This window comes from Gobius niger (assembly GCF_951799975.1).
Source record: "Gobius niger genome assembly, chromosome: 11".
In the NCBI taxonomy this organism is placed as follows: domain Eukaryota; kingdom Metazoa; phylum Chordata; class Actinopteri; order Gobiiformes; family Gobiidae; genus Gobius; species Gobius niger.
The window spans coordinates 28,338,763-28,356,838 of NC_136862.1; the positions used below are offsets into that span (position 1 = coordinate 28,338,763).

At 40.1% G+C, this 18,076-nt stretch overlaps 2 protein-coding genes across 3 annotated transcripts in view; one reads left to right on the forward strand and one right to left on the reverse strand.

Moving 5' to 3' along the window:
- Positions 1 to 883: 883 nt before the first annotated feature.
- The window catches only part of rab24 (RAB24, member RAS oncogene family), a 48,279-nt gene continuing 31,086 nt past the window's right edge, over positions 884 to 18,076 (reverse strand). The window contains exons 2-10 of one of the 2 annotated variants that reach the window (XM_079566004.1): positions 8,909 to 9,148; positions 6,319 to 6,550; positions 6,063 to 6,131; positions 5,875 to 5,953; positions 4,002 to 4,069; positions 3,792 to 3,891; positions 3,549 to 3,599; positions 3,325 to 3,384; positions 884 to 1,386 (exon numbers count right to left, since the gene is read on the reverse strand). In XM_079566004.1, coding sequence (XP_079422130.1) covers positions 1,319 to 1,386; positions 3,325 to 3,384; positions 3,549 to 3,599; positions 3,792 to 3,891; positions 4,002 to 4,069; positions 5,875 to 5,953; positions 6,063 to 6,131; positions 6,319 to 6,435 — 612 coding nt within the window. In that variant the 5' untranslated portion in view covers positions 6,436 to 6,550; positions 8,909 to 9,148 and the 3' untranslated portion in view covers positions 884 to 1,318. Of the gene's footprint in view, positions 1,387 to 3,324; positions 3,385 to 3,548; positions 3,600 to 3,791; positions 3,892 to 4,001; positions 4,070 to 5,874; positions 5,954 to 6,062; positions 6,132 to 6,318; positions 6,551 to 8,908; positions 9,267 to 18,076 lie in introns of those variants that run through there. The other variant, XM_079566003.1, reaches the window with a different exon arrangement.
- On the forward strand, positions 9,923 to 13,492 carry pgrmc1 (progesterone receptor membrane component 1). The gene is made up of 3 exons (XM_079566554.1): positions 9,923 to 10,260; positions 12,323 to 12,478; positions 13,201 to 13,492. The coding sequence occupies exons 1-3, from the start codon at positions 9,960 to 9,962 to the stop codon at positions 13,293 to 13,295; spliced, it is 552 nt and encodes a 183-aa protein (XP_079422680.1). The 5' UTR covers positions 9,923 to 9,959; the 3' UTR covers positions 13,296 to 13,492.

Here is an 18,076-nt window from a genome sequence, read left to right on the forward strand (position 1 = left end):
GATGCTACTTCAGGCGAACTTCCTGTTTCCTGTCCTTGTTTGACTCCTACGGGGAGTTAGCCACGTCCTGCCAAAAGAAATCCCATTTCAAACACTATGTGGCAAAACATAGTAATTACTTTGCCGGAGCAGACTTCAGTGTTTGTACTCTAAGGGGGTCATTTATCTAGACCGGTGCTAAATAGCGAGTGCAAGCTGAAAAATAAAATATGGTGTTTTGTGGGCTAGTTGCACTTAACTCACCTTTTGATGTTGCCTGTATCGCAGTAATAGGGCCCCAAATCAGATATGTAAATAAGACAATGCTGCATGAGTAAAAAATGCATAAATGACACTACTGCTGATCCATTTTTGCCCGTGCTACTCGCTTTGCACATGAGCATACGCTTGGTAAATGACCCCCAAGAGTTTTAGTCTAAATCGCTTGAAAAACAGTTGACTTGGTTTGTATTGAAATTGTAATCTAAAAATGATTTCATGTTTAAACTTAAACACTCACACATGCACAGAGCCCATGGATGTATGAATAAAACTGGATCGAGTACCGTCCGCTCTTTGTTTAGTAGCAACACTGGGGTTAGTCAGATTATTTTTTTTCAAGTAAAAACAAACAACTCATCTTCAGCCGACCACAACAGGATCCACAACTTTCAAAAAGGTCAGATTTTTTGGGTAATTATTATATATTTAAAAATAACTTTTTAAGACCTCGTCTTGCCCCGCTCGAGCTGCGCTGATTAGTCAGAACAATCATGTGGAGCAAGCATTGGCGCACGTCCTTCAGCACTCTCCTTTCTACAGTCTGCACTGTCCCTCATAGGTAAGAAAATGGGGAAGTAATACGTAAGTAAGAATTTTTATCGGCAAATATCGGTTCTCTTTTCAATGTTTGAAAATTCACACATTTAATATTTGTCATCTGGTGAATCAATCATTTTACAAACTTAAATTTTGTAAAGTGTTTTCAAATGTTACAAAGCAGTGAATGGGGCAAGAACTTTGTCTTTATAGAACGACATTCAAAGGCGGATGCAGTGTCTCTCAGTGATAAAAGTCTTTGTACTTAAACATTGTCAGGCAGCTCATTTTCACTGTAAACTTTAGAAACGACCAAACTCCGGGCTCCTCCCTCTTTTTCCTTCATTCTCCTCCAAACGTCAACAGTTCAGTTTGAAAAGAGAATCCGGTTTCCGCCTCCTGTCTCGGTGCAGTTTTACATACGAACCAGTGTCGGTCTCCTTTATTCCTTGTTCTGTCCTGGTTCAACCTATTTTTTTTTTTTTTCAGTCCCAGGACTCAATTGAAAAGTCCAGCACATTCAGTTGTTGTGGCAGCATGAATAAAAGTAGGAATCCTTTTTCTGACCAAGGTCTATTCCCGTCTCCTCTGTGGGAAAGAGAAAAGCCGTCAGATAAGTTTGTCAATATATTTATTACTTGATATATGTTCATACTGTGTTGATATCGCAGTCAAATGAAAGACGATGTTTGTAGAGGTTTTAAACTTGATGAGCACCAGTTTCTCCTCCCTACAATGATCTCTAATTAAAATGATTCCGATGTAGATTGCAGACGACCCTGAGTGCACTCCTGAAGAAGTTAAGATAAGTTATACTTTATTAATCTCTGTAGAGAAATCTCTGTAGAGAAATTAGTTCTCTGCATTTGACCCATCCTCAATGTCGGGCCGGCTCTCGGGGACCCATCTCCAGGATGTGGAGCCAGGCTGGTGGTCAGAAACACCTAACCTATTGCACATGTTTTTACCACTAACCTACGCACACGACACGGGGAGAACATGCAAACTCCACACAGATAGGCCGCGTTCAGCAGGAAATCGAACCCTGGACCTTTGAGCTGTGAGGCACGAGCTCTAACCACTGCGCCACCGTGTGTTCAGAAGCCCAAGTTACAACACTTTAGGGGGGTGTGCACTGGTAGGTCCTGCCCAGCCGGTTAGGAGAGTATCTGCCGAGGCCAGGACTATCCGGGCTGACCAGGCAGGAACACGTTTTGGGACCGACCTCGGGCTGTGGCCAAAGCGCGCTAAACTGGTACTGGTATTAACAAAACAAAACAACAAACTGCAAGCCTCTGATTGGCAAACAGAGAGGACAGCCTTCATTATTAACATGCAGGTCATACAGATTTATCATTTCACAACATAATACCACTGTTCTAAAAGGGGATTGTGCCGATATTAGCATTTAGCTGGTGTTAGCAAAACAGTAGCATGTAGCTTACCTTCATAGTTGTCTTTTAGCTGCTTCTTTCCTCTAGTATTTGCCTTGGCACCTCTGAATGATTCGATAAGCCCCACCAAAAGGCGTGGAAACTCTAGCGTGTACTGGTTATAGAAGATATGTCACAAGGCGAGTACACAGACCGAGGTGTGCGGGATACAAGCGTGTTATGTGGAACCGCAGCTTTTGAGAGCCACAATGTTTGATTTGCCAGATCTGAAAAGCTGAAAAACAATTAACTTGAAAATAGTGTTTTTTGGGGTCTGAGCTAAAGGCTTGCTACCAAAACTTCTACACCCCAATCCAAGTCTTGGTTAGTGCTAGTGCAGGCCGCGACATAAAACATACGCTGGCTTTTAAGACCCACAAGAGCCACATTTTTAACTGACCACGGCTCTGCCATGCACGCCACGATCTATGTACTCGCCTTGTCACGTATTGACTCTACCCAACACACGCTTGCGTTTCCACTACACCACACAACACAACACGACACAACCGCAGTTGTTAGCGGCGCCCCCACAGATGTGCACGCTGTACAGATTGTCATTAAAAGTTTTTTTTAGCCGCAATGAGAACAAATGTAGACAAATGCTGCCTTCAGATGGAAATCATTGGAATCATTCAGAGGTGCCAAGGCAAATACTGGAGGAAACAGCAGCTAAAAGACAATTATGAAGGTAAGCTACATGCTAATGTTTTGCTAACACCCACTAATATTGGCAAAATCCCCTTTTAGAACAGCGATGATGTTGTGAAATATTAAATCGGTCTGACCTGCGTGTTAATAGTGAGGGCAGTCCGCTCTCTCGTTGGCCAATCAGACGGCAGTGTTTGTTCATGTCACATTAGTCTCTCTTCTGTGCTTTGGCCACAGCCAGAGGTCGGTCTGATCAGACCGGTTTGGCCCGAGCCTCGGCAGTCGAAAAGCTCGACCACCCGGGTTGACCAGGCACTGGGCTGTGTAGTGTCTGCCGGTGGAAAAGAGGCTAAAGTGGGCTGACCTAGTCTTGCCACACTCATCAGCCGTGACTTGAAATGGCCCTTGACCCGGAAACGGCCTTGAATGAATCCCTGCTCACCTGTCATGAACTGTAAGGCAGCATCGTTGTAATCCTCTGCTACTTTTTGGAACAACTCGTCTGTGGAAGAGGAGAAAAATATATTTATTCAATTGATAGTTTTATTTATGCAAAACATTTGAAAGAAAAAATTCCCAAGTCGTGGCTAAACTGTTTTAGTCATGGTTTAAAAAAAACGTTAAAAACCCCACAGCTCTGAAATAGTGGCCGTGGCAGTGACTCACCCACGTTGTTTCCTGTTTTACTTGAAGTCTCGAAATGTTCAGCTCCGATTTCTGAAAGTTTAAAATGTTTTGCATTAACCAAAGTGTGGCGGAATTGTATTGCCCGCGGGAACGATGTATTAACAGGAAATAAAAACCGAGACAGATTTTTAAGCGTGTCCGTGTGACTTTTCCTATGTGGAAGTGTTTTTTTTCCTGAGAATCTGCATTAAAACTGAGTCATAGCAACGGCTGCGGTTTTACCTTCAGCGAAGTCCTGTGTGTCGTGGAAGTCGATCTGTCTCAGGCTTCTGTCGCTTTGGATCAAATCGCTCTTTGTCCCACACAGGTAAATCTTACAATGCTGCAACAAAAACAGGAACAAGCAGCGACATTTAAACAGGTCAATTACTGAATAAAATCCACTCATCTTTATCTTAAACTAATGTATGAACATAAAAAATGGGGTCTTGCCTCCTCACAGTTCTGAAGCTCCTTCACCCAGAATTTCGCTCTTTGGAAACTGCTGCTGTCGGTCAAATCTGAAACCATAAACAAAAACACATTTCTAAGGCCGTTATCACACAGGCTCTCGTTAGGTGGTGTGAATGCGGTTGACCTCGGGCTGAACTACTCTCGCCTTGACGCCTCTTTTTTGCACAAAGAAAGAATGAATCCGCGCTGCATGAGGACCTTTGGATTACTGCTCTGACGAGGCAAAATGGATCAACTTTAAAGGAATAGGCCACCGTTTTTACATACTAAGATATGTTCTTACCTCACTTTAGACGTGTTAATATATCCCCGTCTGGTCTTTGTCCGTGCGCTCTGTCACGCAAACGGAGCACATACGCAGCCTCTCCCACATGTCACATAGCTCCGAAAAAGCTCACGATAGAAGCTACCAAGCTCTTCCACGTGTTCCCTATTTAAATAAAGTTACGTGAAGTGTTTTCATGCGAAGTATATTTACACAGAAATGTAGCATGTCGATTTTATAAGCAAATAAAAAGGGGGACTATATTGTGAGGCGTAATGATACGAGGAGTAAAACGTCCGCGCAGTAACTCCTAAAGACTTCCCCCGCTCACTTCCGTCAATAACCTTTGGGAGTTACTGCGCGGACGTTTTACTCCTCGTATCATTACGCCTTACAATATAGTCCCCCTTTTGATCTGCTTATAAAATCGACACGTTACATTTCTGTGTAAATATACTTCGCATGAAAACACTTCACGTAACTTTATTTAAATAGGGAACACGTGGAAGAGCTTGGTAGCTTCTATCGTGAGCTTTTTTGGAGCTATGTGACATGTGGGAGAGGCTGCGTATGTGCTCCGTTTGCGTGACAGAGCGCACGGACAAAGACCAGACGGGGATATATTAACTCGACTAAAGTGAGGTAAGAACATATTTTAGTATGTAAAAACGGTGGCCTATTCCTTTAAAACATCGAGGTACGTCTCTCTTTCCCGTCTTTCTCTTCCTGCTGCAGTGAAACTTTGTTTTTCATGAAGATGCCCGTTGTCATGGGAATAAGTTTGTTGAACAGCTGATCGTTGCTACGTGGCTGATGGTACAACGTCTGGTGCGGGCGCGTGTGAACATGGACTGAACTAACTTTGAGTAAATTTAAATTTTCATTTAGTGTTAGCTGTAGACTTCAAGACAAAAACACGTGATGAGCAGCAAGTTTGCAGCGAGTGGTTTGGCGCAATGTTTAAAACATGATGCTGTGACTGCGACATCAGTAACTGACTGCCTGCTATGTAATCTTGAGCTATTTATTTTTTTAGACAAGCCGCTGCTATTAACTCATAGAGAAATAATGGAGATCAGGGTGACACTCGCGTGCATTTAGCCTATTAGAATAATATTGCTCACCATTTCTCCAGGCAAAATGAAGATATTTTTATATTTAAAATAAACCTTCATTGTGTTTGGAAAATAATAATAATTAATGTCAGACGATGTTAAAGACAATCAAGAGTAAATGTAGTATTTCTGTGTGAGCAGATGTTTAAAAAGAGCCTTGTAGTTGGCTCTAGAGCAGCCCATTATAGTGAATAGGGCTAAAGCTACGCTGGACCCGGAAGTGGAGCCATGACATCGTCACTTAACAAACGTATTGACATGAAAGCGTCATTTTAAAAGTCATTAAATGAATTCTAGAATATTGATTGCGGTAGGTAATAGAAAAAGAAACTACATGAGCCTAATACTAGGAGGCCGCGAGGGAAATGCCAGCTAGGTGTGAGTGGTACATGAGTGAGTGTGTGGAAAAGCCTTACATAAGACTAATGCTAAGAAATCTAGAAAAGTTAGTAAAAGTAGTAGCATTACTGACCATAACAGACCACAGCAGCTCTGGCTCCTCTGTAGTAGATTCGGCTCATGGCTTCGTACCTCTCAGATCCGGCCGTGTCCTGAAATTCAACATTAACCGCTTTATGCATTTCATTTTCTCACTGTTTCAAGTTTGCACTGAGCCACAGCGGCTTCTAGTTACTCTCCGTTACAATTCTGTAAACTCACCCATATCCCCAGAGTGATCACTTTGTCTCCAACCTGAATGGCTTTGGCCACAAACGCAGCTCCGATCGTCTGCGCAGAAACAACATGACATTACGGGACTTCGGCGCTTTTTGATTTGGCAGATGAAGTACTTTTGAAAACCCCAGCGCTGGCATTTCATTCTACTTAAGTTCGCTCATTCACTTGCGGCGCTTGGGTTAGAAAATGGTTTTGAAAACGGTCGCGCTGGGCGAGAATGAATCGAACGGTGCCTTACGTTTTGGTAGGGGCCGACCAGGAAGCGGTTGTGCACGTATCTCTCCACGAGGCTGGTCTTGCCCACGCTCTCCTTCCCCAGCATCACCACTTTGGCGTCCACCCGCATCGCGCACATGTCCAGGAGAGGGAGGGGGGGGGGGGGCGTCAAGAGCTGGGTCAGTAGCCCTCTCACCGCCAACCGAAGCGCGGCCTCGCCACCAACAACAACAACAATGGCGGTCGCTGAACTCCTGACAAGAAGGAAAAAAATACAGTTATCGAATCTAATCTAAAACATGCGGGGTTAATCTTCCAGCTATAGGAACTCTCCTGACAGTGAACCTACAGCTCATGATCTGTAAATGGGTCACTGGGTTAAAGGCCCTGTACCTGATTTACCTTACTAGTTATGAAATGAAAGTAGTTTTGTCCTCCTTTAGTGTAGTCGTGTTTGGTGGGAAAAAAGACTGTCCATTTAAATGTATTGCATTTTCTTTATCGATCATGAGCTTCCGGGCTAGTTTTTGACGAAAAGTGATCCTGAAAGTTGCGAAACATGCTCATAAACTCATCCTTGTGAAGAACAGGGATATTTAGAAATGACTTATTTTAAATCTTTCCTTGTTGTAAGCAAAATAAAACCTGATAAAGGGCCTTGGCATTTGCATCTTGTAGCCCTAAAAGAGCTATGGTGGCTATCCAAAGTATGCAGAATATACTAGGAGAAAATACAGTTTATACAGTATTACTATGAAGTTACCAAAAGCAAATATAAGGTCCCGGGTTCAATCTCAAGGCCGGGTGCACCTTTTTTGTGGAGTTTGCTGTTCTCCCTGTGCCTGCCAAGGTCCTGCGGTTTTCCCGTACCACTGAGAACATGTACAGCATGGAGGCTTAGGATGATTAGAAGTGCGGGGATGGAAATGAACTCAGGGCTGCAATCCGGCGTGGTGTGTAATGCACATGAACCGTGCCGGCCAAAGAAATAAATTACATTAAACCTCTTAACCCCCGCCTTAACCAAGCACATTTTCTCCAGTTCGACCTTACACAAATCTAAAAGGCTCTCGAAAAAGAGGGAAAATAGCGACAAAACGAGACGTAAAGGAAAATGGAAACGCAGTAAAAATAAAGCATCAAAAGAGCGACAAAAAGGCAATAAAAAAGTGACAAGAAAGCGACAAAAGGAAGGAAAAATTTTAGGTCCGTTTCGAAGGTCTTAGCTTTCAAATGAGGCGTAACTCAGGCCCAGAGGCTGTAAGCTCCAGTCGAGAAGCTTTTAGGCTTGGGTAAAACTGAACTGGAGATAATGTGCTCAGTTTAGGCGAGGGTAAACAGGTTAAGTACAATCTAGAAACAATTCACACATCAATAACACTGTGTACAATAACGTTTTAGCCAAGACTGATTAAAAGGTTTTACTCAGAATGGCCAAATATTTGTTTTTGTCTTTGTCTAGTTTTAGTCAACGCAACTTAAAGGTACATTTAGTCCACCAGAACTTTACATTTTGTATGTTCTTGATAAACATTGCTCTGCATCAGGGTCCTTGTACCACAGGCACAGGTCACCAGATCTGTCCTATTCACTGTTATGGGGTTCTGTTTTGAAGTCCTGGTTTCAGCATCATGAACTACTTTTAATTTTAGTTTGAATCTAGCTTTAGTCAGCAAAAATATAACAGACTAAAAATGAACACAGCAGCATTAGTTTGGCACAGATTTAGTACTGGCTGGGTTCTGGTGATGAACCAAACACTTTATGCGGTGGTACTTTGTGTGGAGGAGGATTATGCCTTTTATCTTTTCGGTGGCGGTAACTTGCACCAGACTGACTTCCTTTAAAAGCTTTGCATTGGTTTCAACATGTCCTCTCCGAGCGAAACTCAAGAGACTGAAACTCCCTCCATTCTTTACTAATACTTGGTTCCATCCCCTGAAATCTCTCTTTTGTGGCTTTCCAAAGTGGTATCTTTAATGACCTGTTGAAGTCTTTGTATCTGAATCACTAGTATTACACCTAAAAGGAGGATTCATGCTGGTGTAAATAGGACTAAAAGAGGAGAACCTGTATAATAAGCTGATTGTTGGGCCAGATCTGCCTCAGTTATTCTTTATTACAAAACTTTTCACAAACTCTCACTGCTAGAAAGTCTTTACCTCTGGATACAATCTATTTAAACACCAAAAATGACCTTCGATCTGTTTAAACCTTATAATCATCGTTTTTTAAATTGGGATAACTTGGGGTGTTAGTGCTTTGCCTTGTTAAACTGCATAACCCATTGCATTACTTTGTTTTATTTTTGTACATTACAGTACGAACAGTACAGTACAGTGGGTATTGACTAGGCTTGTGTCTCCAGCCTAGGTCCGTAGAAGTCAACAATAGGGTGAACATTTTAAACACAAAGTGCGATGTAATAGAGCACTGTGTTCTAAATCAACACAAGATAAGAAATATGTCATCGCAGACTAGTAGATCATTGGTGGCTAGATCGAAACTGAAAAGAATCCCATTATTATGACCAGAGTGTGACAGGGCACAATCTGCTTTCGTTAACGTCGTCCCAAGCCCCACAAGCTTCAGAAAAAACATCATGTACTTACCTATTTTGAGCAGATCTATGGTTGTGCCTCTATGACTCCACAACTCTCTCCACGTCCGATGTTTCAGGGGAGCAACGACCCAGTCATCCGGTCCACCTAAACCTGTTTTAAAGCCTAGTGTTTGTTTTTAATTATTGGTTTATGGTAGTTGCTTAGACGCCGGTGTTTTGCTGATTTTTTTCCGAGGAGATTGGTGTTGGATGTTGGTAGTGACTTGGCGAGGCACTGCTGCTGCTGCTGCTGCTGTTGCTGTGTTGTTGTTGCGAAATGAAATGGTGCCACAGCGCGGACCGAACACCGCGGCAAAACAAAACAAAAAACGGACAATTAGGCCAGAAAATCGAAACAGAAGAATGTGTAAATGTTGTATGAATTATATAAAGCATTGGGGAAGAACAAGCGGTTATCTGGAGTCCCTAGTGGAGGTTGTTTATTTTGGGGCGGAACTCAAAAATATCTGTAGCTGTAGTTTCGAGGGTAACCGGAAGTTTGATATAACCACCGGATGTCTTGAAAAATAAATAAATATATATATATATGTATTTTTTTTAATACTACTACTACTACTACTACTACTAATAATAATAATAATAATAATAATAATAATAATAATAATAATAATAATAATAATAATAATAATAATAATAATAATAATAATAATAATAATAATAATAATAATAATAATAGTTTCAAAATGCGTTGTGTTTGTTGTTGTTTATACGTTTATTATTTTATTGTATTTGTCTGTACTCAAAAGTGTAACACTGCTGGGTTCTCTCGCTGACATTTAACCCATTTTTTTTTTTTTTATGTAGACTGTTTCTCCGCCTCGGATCTCCACACTCATAAAATAGCCAAAACGGTATGGTCCCGTAAATAATACATTCTACGAAAGTGTAAGGCCTTAGATTTGCGTCAAAACGTTTAAGTGGGTGAACGTGGAAGTTTATCCACATGAACTCGTGCTGTGATTGGCTGAGGCGTCCCACCCTGAACCGCACTCGCACGCAAACCGGACGGGGTGACAAATTCAGTCACAACCTCCTCCAACATGGCTGAAGCAGAGACGGCCGAGATAACTTCCACAACCAGCGGAATTTTGCAAGAAATCTTCACTTCCCCCTTAAACCTCACCCTCCTCAGTTTGTGTCTGTATTTGGTGTACAAAATCCTGCGCGGGGACAAGCAGCCTGACTTCGGCGAAGTGGAGAAGCCGCTGCCCAAGCTGAAAAAGAGGGACTTTACCTTGGAGGACCTGAAGCCCTACGACGGAGTGCAGGATGAGCGCATACTTATGGCTGTGAACGGGAAAGTTTTTGACGTGACGCGGGGAAAGAAGTTTTACGGACCAGGTAACGGTGCAGAAAGGTGGAAGAATATGTGTTTTTTCATCTTGTTTTTTTCTTATTATTACTGCATGATAATAAATGTGCGTGCGATCAACATCCTTATCAAACATCATCGAATATGATACATCAGACCTGCGAGAGGAGCTCAGTTTTGCCTTTATGTTTGGAAAGCTTGATTTGCATTTCTACCATGTTGACATCACTGGCTTTTATCGCGCATTTGGACAGTTCAAAGTCCTATATTATTTTGTCATTTGCAGCACGCCACGCCCTCTGGAGGCAGGTCGACTCATATTTCACAACAGCCCTGAACTCTGACTCAGATGCAACATGACCAGTCTTTTTTTTTTAAATAAAACTATTTTTTTGGCCAGTTTATGCCTAAAGGCGTATAGAAGTCAGTTCCATTTGTTTTTGAAGTAACTGTTCTCTGTAGTTTTATTACACCATACTATTTTTTTTAAAGTGGCTTTAGAGTACTTTAGAGTCAGTACAGTACTTTTTTGGTACTAGAGTAATCTGTTACTACCAAAATCTGTAAAAATAATCAAATTCAATTGATTTAAACTTGTCTTATCTTAATAATGATTTGTTTTATCTAAGATATAGACATTGAGAGCCAAACAAGTTTCATTGTACTTGTGTATAATGGCAAATAAAGCATTCTATTCTATTTTAATCGGAAATATCAGTATCTTTGCATTATGTTCAACCCTTTGAGAGATTATAACAGCCTAAAACATAAATGAAACATTTACGCTCAAAAAAGCGCTATGAAAGAGGAGCACGACGACATTACTGAAGTAGTTTTTTCACTTTGTTTTTTTTACTTAAACATGAGTACATTTTGTTCAAAGTAACTTGTGTTATTAAAATATTGACTATTAGCTGTTATTTATATTATATATATAATATAAATATGTTTCTGTACAGTAGAACTGTTTAACTTCCTGCATGGAGAATGTCAGTACATTACAGGTATCCGGACTGACACCCATGGAGAAGCGTGTACCGAAATATATGGGTGCTATTCATGGCTTTGTCCTTGGTCGCACCGCTATGCAGGGATAGAGTAGCCACGATTTACTCGAGTAAGAGTCATGTTACTTTAAAATAGTTTTAACGTACTTGATGAAAATACTAGTGGGCTACTGTGAGTACTGAGTAAATACGTTTAAAAGTCAGATTTATGCGTTTCTATTGACATAATAGGACAGACAATTTAAAAAAAACATTAACCACCCCATAAAAATTAGATGAAAATAACTAATTTAGTTTTTAGTTAGTTTTCAATAAAATTCTTTGGAGTCTAAGTAAATGTTACTCCCAGTGGGAAGAGTAACCCAATGTGTTACTCAAGTAACCAAACTGTTATTTCAAAATTTCACTCAAGTAGAAGTAAAAAGTACTGTATGAGTGACTTGTACTTCATATTGTTATGTAAAATTATAAAATGTGGTGGCGTGCCTAAACACGGCATGTGTTTGGTGGAAGAAACCAGGGCCAAACCAAATAAATGAACCTTGAGAAAGTACAGACTGGAGGACCTGGACCAGGCCTAATGAGTGCTTTTCAGTTCATGTTTCTTTCACTGGTGCTCATTGCCTTGGTCGGAGAAACATCATTTATAGTAAGCAAAGTTTTAACTATTTTTACCATAATGGTTGTTCTGTGCAGCTGAGCTCAGTTGGTACAGACTAAGTTAAAGGTTGAACACAGTGGTTCACAACTGAAGGGCTGGGACCCCCATGGGGGTTGCGAGATCATTTCAGGATGTTCTAGATCACGTGGAATTTAATTTGAATAGAAAACGTGAATTGCAGAGGTCGCAAACTCCAATGTTTGTGATAATGGAGGTTGTGACAAAAAAAAAGTTGTAGTGTAATGTTGCAACAATATCTTCATCACAATATTCAAGACAGTTACCGAATATTTACCAAAAAAAAAGAGAAAGACTGAGGGTGCTAAATGAATGGCAGTCGATCGAGGCCCGGGTTGATCACCCTATTATTACGACCTTGTACACTAACAAATCACGTTTTTTGTTGTTGTTTTTTTGTGGCAGAGGGTCCATATGGAGTGTTCGCTGGCAGAGACGCGTCCCGAGGCCTGGCCACCTTCTGTTTGGGGAAAGAGGCGCTGAAAGAGGAGCACGACGACATCTCCGACCTCAACACCATGCAGCTGGAGAGTCTGTCCGAGTGGGAGCAGCAGTTCACCTGTCAGTACCAACACCAGAACAACACCAGAGTGGTTAGCCTGTTGTGGGACAGACCCCTGACCCCTCTGAGGGGAGCATGCGTGTCCCACTTCAGAGAGTTTACTTTCAACCAATTATCCGTTTTTCCCACTAACTTCAAATGAGACGATGGCGGCGCAGACGTTCCTTTGTTTCTGTTTGTTTTTCTGTTTTTTTATCAGATAGGGACAAGTTTATTACATTCCGCCTGTAGCACACAACTACATTTATAACCAAGGATGATTTGCAATGTCATCTTTTTAAAGAACAAATTAGCAAAAATATATTTACATTGCATTAAAGGTGCATTATGCAACTGTTTATGCGAAGAAAAATAGATATTGTGCGTTCTTGACCTTGTAGTGACCCAGAGGCTGTACGAGTAGTTGAAATGGCGCCTTTACTTTCGGTCATGGTGGTAGGAACGCTCCAGGATCAATTGTTTTTTAGGTTTTCTGGTGAGAGGCTCTGTCAGCAGTGAAAACCTTTCAAACAATTGATTCTGGAGCGTCCTGGAGACCACCGTGATGGTAAAGTAAAGGCATCAAGGTCAGATGCGCACTAATATCAACTTTATTTTGCAATTTCAATGCAGTCTAAATATGACCGTTTGTTTGAATTACGCTTTTTTAAATTTTCAAGATTTTGTCAAGATTAAGTATTTGTACAAGGAGTCATATAAATGAATTGTTTCCCCCCCACAGTTAAATACGACTACATTGGAAAGCTGCTGAAGCCGGGGGAGGAGCCCACGGAGTACACGGACGACGAGGAGGCCAAAGACAAGAAGACCGACTAGAACCAATCAGAACTTTGACACCAGCTTCATACTCTCACATACAGGGATTAACTACTGCAGATTTTGAGATTATTCCGACAGTAGTGATCAGAATAAGGATTATCGTGTATAGACAGCTACTTGGTCGACTACTCAAACGACTTTTATTTATCCCGACGAGCGATTCATGGCGAGACACAGCAGCAAAAAGCCCAGTTTGCTCTTAGCGTGTAACCTGTAACACGCTACCTAATTATACCATTTTAGGCAAAATGTGATGAAATAGGTATTTTTACTGTCAGTCGTCTTTTCGGAGTCAAAATGTGTCAAAAAAAAAAAAAAGGTTAACCCCCTATTCATCACATATTTACTATTAAGTTAAAGGTGCACTATGCAACTTTTATGTTAAAAAGAAAAGTTGATGTGAATCATTTTTGACCTTTCGGTGACCAGGCGCCTTTACTTAACATCCCTATGGCCTATAGGACGCTCCAGGATCAATTGTTTTTAGGTTTTCTCTGCTGATTGGACCGTATCCATGGTTACGCATACATTCCATTCCGAAAACCTGCCAGAAACCCTTAAAAACCTGAAGTAAAATTGATCCTGAAGTATCTTTAGGATGGAAAGCGAAGGCACAAAGCTAACCCCCCAAACACACTAATATTTATTTTTTTATTTTTTACATATAAAGTTGCATAGTGCACCTTTAACCTCTTAACTCCCACCTGAACGGATCCCATTATCTCGAGTTTGGCTTTACCCGAATCAAAAAAGCTTCTTAGGAAAAAAGCACCAAAACAGCCACAAAAAATGAGAAGAAAACAAGGATGTAAACGCAACAAAAACTCAACAAAAATGTGACAAAAATTCAACAACAAAAATTACAAAAAGGTGACACAAAACGCAGCAACAACGTGAGGAAAAAGATCAGTTTTGTGGGCCTTAGCTTTCAAATGAGGTGTTACACAGACCTATATAATAGCCAAAGAGGACAGAATGCATTTGGTTCAGGCGGGTGGTAAGAGGTTAAATTGTCAACAAAATAAACCCATGAATTTAATCCTGTCTCAATACATTTTTCAGATTACGTCGCCTTCTGGTCACTTTTACTCACAAAATGCCTTACGATATATATATATATATATATAAGAAACGGAAAGTTTATTGCAGGTTTTCTTATGTCGGTTAAGTATCTCCCCCTTGCACCTGCAGTGTCTCGCCTTAAAAGAAGCTCACAGCCACACACATAACAGGAAGTAAAGTGTAATATTATGTTTTTTGACTGGTTCTGCACTAATCCACACTGTTGATTCACGAGAACGCCTTTAGTACATTGTCTGCTGCTCCGCTCTGTGCACAAAGTTCACATGCAGTAACAAAGGGGGGTATGCATAACTGTATAAGTGTTATAACACTTCAAAGCGGTTCATTTTGCAATAACTTCTTACATAATGAGGAAAGCTGTTTGGTAACACTTTGTAAAGATTTCTAAAACATTAACAAAGCTTTCCGATTCTTTTGTCGTTCAATTATAGGAAGTGAAAATCGCTGTTAAAATTTCACAGGCTTTTCCAGAAAAATCTAATATTAAGAGTTTAAAGGGACAGCAAAGGCTAATCGAGCTGCGTGCTAACTGCCGCTATCATTCCTGTTATTACAAAATACGGTTTAATTCAATAAAGTGAAAATCTTTTTGTACAATTGAAACTGTTAATGCATAATGTGGTGTTATGAAGGTGGTCCGTGGAAGGGGCAGTACTGAAACATCGATTTTCCCTAAATACTGTAACCGGGCCCTGAATATATAGGCTGTAAGTTCTCGAAAGTTTTTTTTTCTTTCTTTTTTTTCAGTATTTATGTGCCAAAACAATCAACACTGTCCAACTTTAATAAGCTAAAACCTTTCATAGTTGCACCACAAGCCATTTCGCCAGCATTTTACTGAACGTTCTCCTGAATGTACTGATGATTATGACTTATATAGATTGTTTATTAATTGTAATCAACTATATTTGTGTTATATTTCTGCTGTAACCTCATCTGTTCTAATCAATATGAAAATAAACATTCCTCGTGATGACCAAGCTCTTTTCTTATGTCATATCCTGTCATGCTCTGCCCATTTTCTGAGAAAAAAAACCCACAAAAGCATTAAGCATGTTCACGTGGCCCTTCTATTAAAAAAAGAGTTGTTTATTGTCATTATTGTCAGTGTTTTATGGCAGTGGGCAGAAGTGGGCAGTAATGAGTTGCATCTGTCTATGGTTCTAGTAGTCATTTTAAAAAGATACTTCACTGTGTGATCACTGATGGGTGGTGGTGTCTCTGGTGATTCTGACGGCTTTGCGGGTGAGACGGGTGGAGGCAGGGGCGGACCGGCCATGTGTCCGTTCTGGAAGTACACAGAAGGGCCACTGGCTCGAGGGCCACCGGTCCCGCCTCAACCGAGCTTTACCCAAATCTAAAAGCTAAAAAGAAAAGCATCAAAATAGCGAGAAAAAGAGAAAAACACGGACAAAAAAACACAACAAAAAATGATGGAAAAAATAATTAAAAACTCAACAAAAATGTGACAAAAATTCAACAAAAATGTAAAAAAAACTCAACAAAAATGTAACAAAAACTCAACAAAAATTCAACAAAAATGTGACAAAAACTCAACAAAAATTCAACAAAAATGTGACAAAAACTCAACAAAAATGTAACAAAAACTCAACAAAAATGTAACAAAAACTCAACAAAAATTCAACAAAAATGTGACAAAAATTCAATAAAAATGTGACAACAATGTGACAAAAACTCAACAAAAATGTGACAAAAATGTGACAAAAACTCAAACAAAAATGTGACAAAAATTCAACAAAAATGTGACAAAAACTCAACAAAAATGTGACAAAAATTCAATAAAAATGTGACAAAAATGTGACAAAAACTCAACAAAAATGTAACAAAAACTCAACAAAAATTCAACAAAAATGTGACAAAAATTCAACAAAAATGTGACAAAAATTCAATAAAAATGTGACAAAAATGTGACAAAAACTCAACAAAAATGTGACAAAAATGTGACAAAAACTCAAAAATGTGACAAAAATGTGACAAAAATTCAACAAAAATGTGACAAAAACTCAACAAAAATGTGACAAAAACTCAACAAAAATACAACAAAAATGTAACAAAAATGAGAAAAAAAATACATAAAAAAGGTGACACCACACAGCAACAGCGCGAGGAAAAAGGTCAGTTTTGTGGGTCTTAGCTTTCAAATGAGGTGTTACACAGCCAAAAGAGGACAGAATGCATTTGGTCTAGGCGGGGGGTAAGAGGTTAAAATATGTATTTGTGGAAGTGCACAATTACGCTAATTTGGGCCAGGCTGGTCGGAGTCCAGGGCTGTTTTTCAGTCCCAGTCTGCCCCTGGGTGGAGGACATGTCCTGAATGAAGGGGAGCAGATCTTCTCCACTCTGCTCTTAAAATCACTTCTCAATATAAATTGAAATCGATTTATCAACTTGATCACATTGACTGACTATAATACAATTGTATGAAACACTTAATGGATGACTAGGCGCTTCACATTTCTAGTAAAAAATATTACCAATGATCAAATGTGATATAATGTATGACAACAAAATTATTTACAAAGCGCCAATTCACATTAGAAGTCAAGAAAAGGTATGTGTCAGAAGTGGGATTCGAACCCACGCCTCCATTCGGAGACCAGAAGTCCCGTTGCTACGGAAGGAGCTGATCCTTGAGTCTGGCGCCTTAGACCACTCGGCCATCCTGACACGCTGACATTCATAGCTCGTAAACGTGTTTTTATAAGTGAACAGCCAGTCTGTCTCGGTTGGAAAGTGTAAATATTGCTCACGTACGTGCGTCAGTGTCTATGTTTGCGAAATCATTTAAATCTACGTCGACTCCAACGTTTAAAAGAGTTCATGTTGTGTTTTGTGACGTGGTTGGCGAACCACACGGCCGCCGCGGTTTCCAGCGGCTCTGCGCCTCTTCTCGGGTACATTTTTCAACGTAGACATATTTTTCATAATTTCATCAAAAATACACACTAAATAAAGCGTGTGATATAAACCTACACGAGTGTTGTTTTAGCCGTAAAACTAAAACGCGGAAGTAGCACGCGGCGCAGACAAAGGTGCACTGCTGCCATCTACAGGATTTAGTGGGCAATGTCATATAATCGTGAACGGAAATGGATATGTTTACGTTTTTCTCAAACATTTCACACAAAATACCTCTCTTAAAATTCCACTATTATATTTACACTATGGTTTAGGCCTAATTAGAAAAAAAATGAATCCACACAACACTTTATAGCTCAGAAAAATGTTTATGGTTTAACCTTTGCATGAACCTGTCACACCAGGTCTGCATAGAAAAACCTAAGCATAATGCAAATACAGAGCACTTATTGATGTAATAATTAAAAAACAAATGTATAAAAGGAAAAAAACACACACACGGGCCTTTTGACAGTGGCGTTACTCAATTTCAGAAACTTCAGTTAACGTCCCGACACAGGATCAACACATTTACTTATAAGTAAAAGTGTCAGATTAAAATTCTACTCACATCTAATAGTATAAACGCATTCAAAGGCAGTGGAAAGTATTTCACACTTTTGAAAGAGTAAAATGTGCAGCATTTTTATGGCAAATCGTGCTGCGCCTAAACCTTTGAACACCCTCTGGAGTATTTTTTTCGTGTTCAAACACTAACCAACAAAGCACATTAGCACCTACCTTTTTATTACTCTTCTTTACATGTGTATATTATT

What these genes read in the sequence shown, in the direction of transcription:
- pgrmc1 (XM_079566554.1), top strand. Translation starts at nt 9,960, where the DNA reads ATGGCTGAAGCAGAGACGGCCGAGATAACTTCCACAACCAGCGGAATT. An exon ending in AAAGAAGTTTTACGGACCAG is followed by an intron (nt 10,261 to 12,322) that starts GTAACGGTGCAG and finishes TTTTTGTGGCAG; the next exon opens with AGGGTCCATATGGAGTGTTC. An exon ending in GTGGGAGCAGCAGTTCACCT is followed by an intron (nt 12,479 to 13,200) that starts GTCAGTACCAAC and finishes TCCCCCCCACAG; the next exon opens with TTAAATACGACTACATTGGA.